Source organism: Mycetomoellerius zeteki, unplaced genomic scaffold, assembly GCF_001594055.1.
Source record: "Mycetomoellerius zeteki isolate Tzet28-1 unplaced genomic scaffold, Tzet1.0 scaffold25, whole genome shotgun sequence".
In the NCBI taxonomy this organism is placed as follows: Eukaryota; Metazoa; Arthropoda; class Insecta; order Hymenoptera; family Formicidae; genus Mycetomoellerius; species Mycetomoellerius zeteki.
Window position 1 is genome coordinate 3,311,915 of NW_017257227.1, and position 11,885 is coordinate 3,323,799.

At 37.8% G+C, this 11,885-nt stretch overlaps 1 protein-coding gene across 1 annotated transcript in view; it reads right to left on the minus strand.

Annotated features, from left to right (window-relative positions):
- The window catches only part of Ugt50B3 (UDP-glycosyltransferase family 50 member B3), a 10,387-nt gene extending 898 nt beyond the window's left edge, over nucleotides 1-9,489 (minus strand). The window contains exons 1-6 of the mRNA XM_018449598.1: nucleotides 6,417-9,489; nucleotides 5,157-5,423; nucleotides 2,703-2,901; nucleotides 2,374-2,553; nucleotides 809-1,126; nucleotides 8-111 (exon numbers count right to left, since the gene is read on the minus strand). Of these exons, the coding sequence (XP_018305100.1) occupies nucleotides 8-111; nucleotides 809-1,126; nucleotides 2,374-2,553; nucleotides 2,703-2,901; nucleotides 5,157-5,423; nucleotides 6,417-6,662 (1,314 nt within the window). The 5' untranslated portion in view covers nucleotides 6,663-9,489. The remainder of the gene's footprint in view (nucleotides 1-7; nucleotides 112-808; nucleotides 1,127-2,373; nucleotides 2,554-2,702; nucleotides 2,902-5,156; nucleotides 5,424-6,416) is intronic.
- Between the last annotated feature and the right edge of the window lie 2,396 nt (nucleotides 9,490-11,885).

An 11,885-nucleotide genomic window follows, 5' to 3' on the forward strand; every position in this document is an offset into this window, starting at 1 on the left:
CCGCCTCTCTGTACGAGTTATTATGAAGTGCGGCGACTTTAATTATACCTTCGCGAAGCGCAGTAATGGATATACCAGCCAGATCCATTACCAAAGCGTAACCCAGTTTACCTATCAAATAAGCACACAAAAATACAACAATCTTGCATTCAATAATTAATCATATGATATAAAATAATTTTCTTTACTTCGCGTGTAAAATTCATCTATCACCTAAAATTATAGTTTTCCAGAAACGCTCAAATAATTTTTTCATCTTATTCAGGACTTCTTTCACCAATCTTTGATTTAAGTTAATCGATAGTCAACTCACAGAAATGCCAATAGCAATTCAATGAATCGGAACTTCTCTCTCTTTCTTTTCTGACAAACTGTTCAGTTTTAATGTTGGCAATCGTGACGATTGAGTTAACTATTGATTAGCTAATTAGTTAATTAGAATTAGTAAAAGAGCCCTCATTCTTTCAACCGACGATCAATTGATTTTACTCGACTTTGGTCCATTTCTATCGCAATATAAATTAACTTCAATCTCAATTTAATTTACTCCTTATATATTTTTTTCTAATTTTTAAAATTGAAAAAGAAAAAGTTAAACCGAGAGAAGAAAAAGTTAAACCTAATAAAAAGTTAAAGTTACCGAAATGAAAATTAATCTATCTACATTGGTAGAGATATACATTTCCTACCATTCGTTTGGAAGAACGAAGCTTTTCAAAAGCTTCGACGATTATTTTCGATTATTCATGGGCTCAGCGGACTAGAAAGCTATCGATACGTGCATCAGATACAAAGCGAATGGATTTACCAGCTTGCGCCGCATTTCCATCATGATCGCAGAAGACTGGCAAGACCAGAGTCGGTGCACCGTGGTAAGCCGCTTCGTGCAAAGATAGCAGTCCGCCGTGAGAAACAAAGGCACGTAGCTTGGGATGGCCGAGCAGCTCCTGCTGTGGCCACCAGGCAGCCGTCCTCACATTCGCCGGCAGATCCTTGATCTTACCACCGTCCCACTTCCACACGACATTGTACGGTAGCGTGGAGAATACCGCGACAAAGATCTGCCGTAACGCTTCCGGCATCCCAGAAGCCCGCACCGATGATCCCATCGAGACAAACACGAAACCTGTAAAAGTTTGTTCGACATTGCGGCACGTTCGGTCCGACTGATTTTTACTGCACTGATGTTTACTCCAATTGAATAGCGAGTCCTCCGAGAATGGAAAACAATGCGTTGCGAAATAACGGTGTCAATCCTTTTGATATGGTTCTTATACGAAACGGTAGAAGAACCATCGTTATGCTTCAGATAGAATTTTATATCTGATACTTTCACGTTAAGAAGAGCCGTTATATCTGATAACAGTTTATTACAAAATAAACCTATATACTTTAAAAAATATGTGGATTTTTAACCATGCGATTATACGTATAATTCTTACATATAATATTCTTACGTATAATTCTTACATTTCTTTATAGCTGAAATAAATTTTTCCAATTTATCGAATCTTGTTAGATACACTAAAAATATGATCGTGGATTTAACATCATAGGCTTTAAATCGACATCATATTGTTGCTATAATACCATGAATTTTAAATCTATACAAAGTTGGGGTTGTATAAACCGCACATGACAACCACAAATGATTGTATAAACATCAGCATGGTGAGAATTAATAAATACCGCATGGTGTTAAAGCTACATCCATTTTTTTATAATGAATTCATTCACTTTCATTACATTTAGTGCATACTAAAAGCTACGATACATGAAATTAGCAAAGCTAATATAAAAGTATATACATATTTTAAACGATTACAGATATCATGTCTCACTGTATTTAGATATTTTATATAAAAACAGCCTTCAGTGTGCACTAATTTAGTATAGTGCGAATGACCGAATTCATCACTGATGTATGTAACAAGATTCGATAAATTGGAACAATTTATTTCAGCTAAAAAAATGTTAGCTACAATTAAGCCTGATTTACAAGGAGCTCTTTATTTCTTGTTTCTTGCTGTTTATCTCTTACTTTTTTCCCCTCCGTGTAATCGTTTTATCGACGGTTGTATTTCTTGCCTTGTTTTCATTTCTTTCGAAGTTCGTTAACTTCTATCTCGGACGATGGAATATGACAAACGGGATAAAAGGCAAAAGGACAAGCTGTAAGAAATAACAAAAAGGCAACAAACAGAAAACAAAAAGCACTTGCAGATCAGGTTTTAAACGATAAGATAAAATGTTATTTTGATCACCTGGCGGTTTTGCTACGAGATATGAAAGTTTTCGGGGTGTCAAGACGTTCAGGGACTGTTGAGAATAATGTAAATTTCATGAAGTTGAAATGCGAAATTAGGAAATTACCGCGTCGTAGAAAGGATTCTAAGTCGGAGCTTAATTGCATCGCCGGTCTGCAGTGAAGGCACGCCACGTTTACAACGTTCGACAAGTAGGGCAAGGAATCGCCCACGCTATAATGACTGTTCTGCAAAGTCAGAGGAACCTCCGCCGTCAGGCTGTGCAGATCGTTGGGTATATGATTGCCTGTCAAAAAACGAAATACGACACGGTCATTGGGGCTATATGAGTATCTAATTATAAATAAAGATATACGATATTAGCATACAATTGGCAGCATCGATATATGATTCAATGAATCAACGGGGGCACAATGGTGCGAATTTAATGCTCACCGAGGTATCTCTGGAGCGTTGGCTGAAGATAAATCGAGACCGTGAACCAATGCATAATCTTTAGAGTGAGCAGAGCCGCCGCGTTCAGGACTCTCTGGAAGAAAGTCATGTCCTGAGTGATCGCCTTACCGAAATACGGCGTCACCGACCAAGGTGATGGATTGCCCTGTCGCATAATGGACCCGCTGTACAGTGCCACCTGCGAGATAACATCGTGTCGTTCTCATTACTCGTTAGCAGCAACGTTGCACAGTGAAAGCAAATGGCTTTAATGAGGCAAAGATATCAGTTTTTAGAAAAGGAAGAAATCGACGGAGACCTGCTTATCGCTATTTCACCGTTATGCAAACTTGTTTTATCATTATGTTGCATGATGACGTCACCAAAAAAATGAAAGAAAAAGAAAAAGTGATACTAACCAAACTGGCTAACAATTTTCTTAGCGCGTTAAAATTGTTTTGGCATACCGAGAGATGCGTGCAACCTGTTTTACGATGAGATTATTTCGCACTTTGTTATATTAGTTACACACGAATGAATAACATGATGTTCACCGTTTACTTTTCATTTATACGCGAAAATGTCGGAGAATACAACTAACAAAGATGTTTTCCACATTCCGCGCTCGTGGAATAACCACGATGGATTCAATTGCGTTTTTTGTTATTTATATTTCTGTAGACGAAGAAAAGAATAAGAAAGTAGGACAGTTCTATATACCATCATTCTCATCTGAAAATCGGTTCTTTAATATCAAGAATGTATATTTCCTTAATTAGAATTTTATATTTAAAGATTTATATTCAATTTCTTTTAAGAAATATGGAACAATGTATAAATATTTAACTACCAACCAGGAACTAATTATGCAAAAGCCAGTTCTTTATTTATATTAAAAAATGCGTTGTATTATGAAATCCGCAACGGCAATCGTTGAAAATGAAGTCTATTATTGCGTGTGTTGCAACGCTTTTACGTCATATATGATATGATATGCTTATTGTATACATATATAAACGGAAAGAATAACTTTGCTGAGATATTTAAAAATTTAGCTTATAAAAACAAATCTGAAAATAATTTTGTCAAATCATTAAAATAATTAGGTGGAACATTTATGACAATGTTGCAAAAAGTTTTAACATTTTAAGCAGTTCAAGCGTCCTACATTTATTTTGATGATCCAAACAAAATTATTTTTAGATCTGTGTCTAACTAAATTATTATACTTCAGCAAAACCATTCTTTTCACGTATTATGATGGAAAATATTCTAAGATTAATATTGTATTTCAATTTATCGTATGAGAAATTTTTCAAGCGTATGGCTAATATTTCATTTGTCATACGACAAATTTTTCAAGCGTATTAATTAGCTGCAAGATAAACGATTTTAAGAAACTCGAGAACTTATCTATTCTGCAGCCAATTAACACGCTTGAAGAATTCGTTCTACGACAAATGAAATATTAACACGCTTGAATTTGTCGTACGACGATGACAAATGAAATGTTAGCCTATTGATTATACAAAATTGAGAATTTCTGGAAAAACTCAAGAACTTTTAAAATAAATTTAATTTAAAAACACTCTCGAAATTGTCAATAATAAAAAGTAAAGAGAGGGTTAATGAGAATGACGCGCTATCAACGTTGCGCAATTTTGTGTGTAGAGTCGAGAACTTTTTTATAAACTTGCAGCTAATTAACATGCTTAAAGAATTTACCGTACGACAAATGAAATATTAGCCTATTGACGACAAGATAGAAGATTTCTAGAAACTCAAGAGAACTTTTAAAATAATTTAATTTAAAAACACTCGAAATTGTCAATAATAAAAAGTAAAGAGAGGGTTAATGAGAATGACGCGCTATCAACGTTGCGCAATTTGGTATGCAGAGTCAAGAACTTTTCTATATAATACCCCCTGCAGTAAATTAACACGCTTGAAAAATTTGTCGTGCGACAAATGAAATATTAGCCTATTGACTATACAAGATAGAGGATTTCTGGAAACTCAAGAGAACTTTTAAAATAATTTAAAATAATGTAATTTAAAAATACTCTCGAAATTGTCAATAATAAAAAGTAAAGAGAGGGTTAATGAGAATGACGCGCTATCAACGTTGCGCAATTTGGTGTGCAGAGTCAAGAACTTTTCTAATAATCCTGCAGCAAATTAACATGCTTGAAGAATTTATAATATCACAAATGAAATATATTAGCTAAAAAATATTTTAATAAATATTTCAGCAAAAAAATGCGACAATTCTCTATCGTGTAATTCTCTACCGCCATGATTTTTACATGAGTCGATTTGATACAATATCGTTTATCGGTTTCAAGCAAAAATCCAAGTAGGCTGTTATCGCGGCAAGAAAACCAGGACGAGGTATAACGGGAATCGAAATATTGCAAAAGGTCTCATCGCGCTTCTCGGCGAAAGGAACATTACCGTATTCAACATTATCGTCGGCACATTTTCGCCATGGAGGATCCCCAACATGCACTCGGGATAAGCGCCGTCAAGCACCGCGACGTCCCATCGGGCGTGCGAATCGCCATTCGGTTTTCTCATGCTGGCTATCGACGACGCGTCCTGGAGCAAAGCCTCGCATGACTCCCAGGCGTATCTCATAGCGTCCCACGGTGATACCGGAAGCTCATTCCGGAACCTGGCGCCCACTAGGTCCCACTCAGCCGTGAAATTCTCGACATAAGCCTGCCGTGAGACACGAGCGGTGAACATGTGCGCGTGGTACAATACATAAATCCGTTAGCTTGCGTGGTTGTTGGATTAGCGTTAGCCCGGAAACTTTCAACTTCCGTGTTACAATATTGCGTCGTAAAGCTTGTTTGCCTTCGGAGCTGAACCACCTCATCTTTAAGTTTTAGTACGACAATTTTCCTTTATTACATGCGATGGATCATTCGTGTCCCGAGTTAATTTTCATCACTTTAACAAATATAATAAAATTGTTAAGTCATTCTTACATATTAACATCTTTAAAAGATATTTGTAAGCAGGGTTGGGAAAGTTATATACTTATAAGTTATTTTTAAAGTTACCTTATAGATGTCTGTCATAGAAACTGAGTATAAAAAGTAATAAAAAATTGGAGCAAATGATAAAGTATAATATAAGAAATAAAATTTATTGTACTCGATCCATTTCTATAATAAAAAGTAACTTATAAGTAACTTGTAAAATAACTTTCCCAACCATGTTTGTAAGGTTGTGCATTAAAAAAAATTTTTTTTTGTGTATTAAAAAGAATTGTATACAAAAGTTATAATTAATTACTTGATGCTCCTGTTTTCCGAAGAAAAGTAATGTGCAGGACACAAATGACCCAATCGTATGTACCTAAGATTAAAGATAATTTGACATGAAAAGAAAACGATATCGATTTGCTTCTACAAAATATAAATTACTTTGAAAAATTAAATCCGAGTAGAAATGGAATAGATAAATAAAAACAGAAGTATAAAGTAGACATTTCAAAAGAGAACGTTATGAGCGAAAAAGAACGCAGACGATACAAGCCGACGACTCTAGTAAATTATTCCGTCTGTAATAAAATTAAATATGAGTCAAGAGCCAAATTGGAAGAAAGAAATGGCGCGCGTAAAACGCGGCAAAAACCCTGCGGGGGAGTTCGGGAATCCGTCAGAGCATGGGGAGAGACGACGTGCGTGGTAGATTGTAAATCACCTCGAGGATCGATGGCACCAGTTCGTGAAGATCATTATTCGCCGCGGGACCGGGGAAAGCGCTCAGCAGCGTGACGTTGTGCCCCCGTGACCTCAGACTCGTACCAAGAGCGACGAAGGGCACCGTATGGGACTTGGTACCACCCATAGTGGCCATCAGGACGTTGTAGCCCATCAGGGGCTCGATCAGCAAGCTGATCCCCAGGAGGAGCTGATGGAGACCGAGTCGATACGCGACACGCGTCATCCTCAGGATATCGGTTTGTCGAACCGTTCAACGATGGTGAATGATTCTCGCGTGGCGATTCTTTTCTTCTTACGCGCCGCGACGGAATATCGCAATATCGAGATCGTCGTCAGAAGGTCCTTCAACACAAAAGGACAATCGTTTCGCGATCTGACATCATTTCTTTTTCTTCCTTTTTCCTTTTCTTTTCTACCACGAACGATCTCCGTCACGTTCGAACGCGTTCCGCTTTCGTCACGAACTTCTTTCGTGCATCGGCGAAGCGAGAAACGGCCTGTAGGATCCGCGGTGAATTCGTATTCTTCTCGGCGCGTTTCCGGTCGGGTAAATGGAATGATACCGGCGGGAGTACGGATCTCTTACGCTCCAATTCGCGGCAGCGAACCGATGGATCGTCGCCGTCACCCCGTGATCGTTTTGCGAGACTCTTGTCGCGTCTGGTCGCTGCTTAGTCGCGTCCTTACGACTGCGATTCCTCGCATCCTCCGTACCTTCCCGTAAATTGATTTGCTTGAATATAAATCGGAATAATTAAAATTCGGGAGTTAAAGCGCACGTGCTTTTTCGAGACGAGTAACGAAGGTCAAACTTCATCCAAGTAAGATGCTTATTATTATTCTAATATACTGCCGAAGAAACGAGATTTTTGTAAGTCTATGATGAATTACGCGTCTCGTTTCTTCCAATTTTCATTTGCTTTCAGCAAATAAATTGCTTCGAAGTTGATCTTTTGTTTTTATACGCACTTCGTGAGATTTGATTTTACTCATTCAATTTCCAGCTGAAATTGTTCATAATAATCTTCTGTAAGAGAGATGAGATTCTGTCAACGGACGGTTTCTTTTGATCCTCGAGTGAAAGATTGACCGTAGATAATCTTCTCTGATCTCTTTTTCAGCTGAGAAAATAGAAATTACCGATCATCTAACAAAGCTTTCTCTCTCTCTTTCTCGATACTCCGCTACGTAAATGAAGTTATTTGCTGTATGCAAGTCTGCATAACAGAACCCAGTCCTCAGTATCTTTCTAATATCGAAAGCTTTTAACGAAAGCGTTTTTAATGATGAAGTTAAAGAGAGTTTGTAGTACAAAGGCTTTATGGAATTTAACGATCTTCAAACTTCTACTTACGTCTTCTTAGTCACTACTAGCAAATAGCAGTCGTTAACTGCCGATATCATGAGAAAATCATTGTAACTTCACAGAGGTAATGCTATTAGACTTAAATCTTCCTGTTTTTATAAGTTAGCAAACAATATCGATTGTACAATGTAAATCTCGTCGCTGTCACTGGATAAAAGAGGCTCGAAGTTTCATGTTCTAACTATTTTTTTTTGCTTCAATTGTTTCATGTTTGATATTTCCTTTCTTTCTCTTTTTAAATTTCTACAGAGTTCAACCGTTACGTGAAATACCTTCACTCCGGAAGCATTGTGAAGTATTATTCTACGAAATTTCCATTTGTTTTCCTAGCAGTAGTACTTTATATCTCTCGCGCAGTCTCTTCTCGCGAAGAGCCCGTCGTAAGAGCACCGTTCTACCAAGTACACGATCCGACGGTTCCCCTTGAATCTCTTTTTGCTCCTAATAACTCTTCAGAAGCTTCTTAGTTCGTGGTTTCGCGCTGTCTTTATCTGGGATCCGTTCCTTTCTCTCTAAGGATCTCGTTCAAAGTGCTTGGGCTCCCTTCGATTCGATATTCGCTCGAGAAGAGCTGACAAAGAGAACAATGACACACGACTTTTCGCTCTGTGGTCTCTCGACTTCTTAAACGTCGTTTTGTCGATTTCTCACGACGTCGTGTGTCGAAATTTGAATGTCGACAAGAGACCGCCCGTCATTTTGCTCAATTATCCTTTCCTTTCTCCAGCCAGGTGAAGATCTCTTGATCCTTCCTTTCCTTCCTGACCTTCTTTACCCCTTCACGCGATTCTTGGCGGGAATATCGTGGCGCCGTTAGTCTTGATCCTCAAACTATACGAACGCGAACGACTTTCACTAATAACGTATGACTCGTATTCACGATCGTCGGTCGCGATAATCCGATTCTAGGAATCGAAAGATCAATGCCGCCTCCCGCGTCAAGTATCATTTGTCTTCATTCAAAACCTTCGACATTGAGATATTTCTTAGCAACACGGAGTGCTCATACTCTATAATATTTTACAAACGAACAAATCATCTCGATATCATCCAGGCCGAGGTGCAGTTAATTCGTTATCTCTCTTAATTAACAGTTGATTTATCCAATAAGACAGCCTATACTTTGCACGTAGTTGCAGTTTCTCTTATTGTAACTTAATATACTTCTTGCAATAATTTATCATTGAATCTGTTCACGTCTCGCAAAAAGTTTGCCGCTCGAGCGCCACGTACTTCCTCCGTCAGATTGTACGAATAATCTCTTAAAAAAAACTAATAAACTTATTGGTTCTAATAATTATACGTTCGCTGTGGTCGCCGACGATGCAAAAACTTTCATGGCAAAGTACCGCGAGAAGAATAAAACTTCGATATCGCGTCAATTGGCGAACAAGTTCTGTTAACAAGGACCGCACTACCGCAATAATCCGATGTATCTGATCGGCTTTTTATCGGCCTCCTTTACTTTTTTTCCGATTCATCGATGGATTTTCGGTCACGTAGCCAACCCAGCGGAACTTCTCCGTCCCGTACGCTCGATACTACGATATACGTTACGATTTTCGCGTCCCGCTCCGAAATCGGAGCGGAATTGGAATCGACTGTTCCTGTACTCGGAAGCGCGGACCTTGAAAGCGACGACGGACTAATACTCTTCGCTCGCGAAGCTCGCGTATCGCCGAGCGTGAAAGTTTGACTGTGCCAGCAGCAGCTTTAATGATCAGCTGAGCTCTAGAGAGAGAGTTTTGCCTCCCACCAAGACGTTCCTCGTCGTCGGTCGCACGTCCGAGGATGTTTGGGCGCACCTACCTCGGAGAAGTGGACATTTGACATCAAACATCTCGTTGACTGCGAAATTTTATAGCTGTGTGGTTGACGAAATGCTGTGGTTGTCGTATCCACAAAATTACTTCGTTAAGTAATGCCTTGTTGCGTTTTGACGACAACGACGGCTAATCATTTCTAATGCAAGTATAACTTCGATTAAAAATTATTCAGCTGCAAATTCGCCGATTAAGAATCAATAGGTATTATTTTACTTAATGTAATAACATTGTTTATTCTATTTTAGGAGATTCACGAAATTCACAAAATTTTTTTACATGTATCTTATATAGGACAGGGCTATCTTGTCAATTTTAATTTTAAAGTAATATGAAAACTTCTGACGGCAAACAATATCTCTTTGACGTGCTCGTAACTATATACATTATACAATCATGATTGCTCCTTGAGAGAACAACCTTTAAATATTCAATACGTGTAGTTCTCAGAAACATTATTATTATTGCACTCGGCACGTTCGTTGTAATCGCGGCACGCCCGTTCACGAAACTCGCACGAGGAACGCGTGTTTCCTTCGCGGAAATAAAATCTCACATTTTATAGAATAAAGAAGGGAAACGTCTTTAGTCTCAAGAAAATACAAACGTGATTACATACCAAGCTATTGCTCAGAACTCTGTTTCCAAAACGACACATCGCCAGGGAAAGGATATACATGCTTTACGCTTTACTTCACGTAAAAGAATAATAAATTGTGAAAGGTTTTAGCGCAACAGCGCAACAAAATTATCGCGAGAAATGGGTGAAAAAGCCCCGCTCTACTCTATCTAATCTAGAAGAAATTGCATTCTTTTTTTTCGCTTTATTTTGGGATCATAACTGACTCACTAAAGCTATTATCAGCGATGCGATCGGGATGCGCCTCTCTCTTTCTCCGTTCACTCGATTTGCATCGATTCTACACGCGATTATTTTCATGACTTAGTTATCTCAAATATCTCCTTATAATCAGTTCAACTTTTTATCACCTTTACTTGTAAATGTATTGAAGAAAATCAATTCATTTAATAACAGGATGCGATCAAAGTAGTCTTATTTAAATGCATTCATGCTGTAATTAAACGTAATTTTATTGTCGATGCTGTAATATGAAATTTTGTACATTTTATAGACAACCTTACGACTATAATTTTACCGATTTGATGTAATTTCCACTTGGACACTAGGCTGCTACTTTTTCGACACGTAACATCTTTTTATAACAATACTTCCGCTGTTATTAGATATATTGCGGAATTATGATAATTTACCGTTATGTAACTCATGATGAGCTCGCAATTCCGTAATTTCGAAATCTCTTGTAGTCTTCGCCTGTGTGTGTTACTCTCTAGGTCAACGATCGTCTTTGACCGGGAAATTGCAATATCAGGAGTATAAGTGCGCGATATTGCGAGAGACAAAGAATTTCGCAAATGAGAGTAAAATGATTAAATTTATAAAATTAGGACATATTTCATTAGTTTGGTTACAATGTAATCAAATATCGTTATGCCTTGCATAAATAAACTCTGCTCAAACGTTAATTTATATGCTACATTTATTTAATTCAAATACAAAACGTTCAAACTAATCTATAATCTTCATTGTCATTGTCAATTAATATTTTGAACGGGTCATTCATTAAATTTAAATTTGTCTAATTTCGTGATTTTATATTATTATTAATTATTCATTAATTATTCATTACTATTCATTATTATTTATTTATTATTGATTATTTCACTATTTATTTCCTAAATCATTGTTTATTTAAATGTTTCATAGGCTACTGTTTTGTGAATTTGCAAGATGTATTAATGCATTAATACATTCTGCTTTTCCTATTATTAACGCTGCACATAAATCAGGGGGAATCCAGTCGTATCCCATCATCGATCAAATTTATCTCCTACTATTTCTCGACGCGTGTAACATAATTATTGGATCGCGAGCGCGGCGTAGCGCGCCATCGAATGAATCCATGCAATTAAAGCCGCATAATTGGAATCGCTCCACGAATTATCCCATCAGAATTCTCGCAGCCTTCTATATCAAATCAACACTCACGTCTCTCGTGGCTCTCCCATTTTACGATTATTTACTTGCGAAGTGACCGCGATCCCTTCAAGGCTAATTTTCACGCGGAGGACCGTACGGTCGCGTTTCACGGATCGTTAAATCACCAAATTGCTGCAAACCCGATTTTATGAGGTCGGGGCCGGGTTTCGCGTGCACACACACACACACACACACACA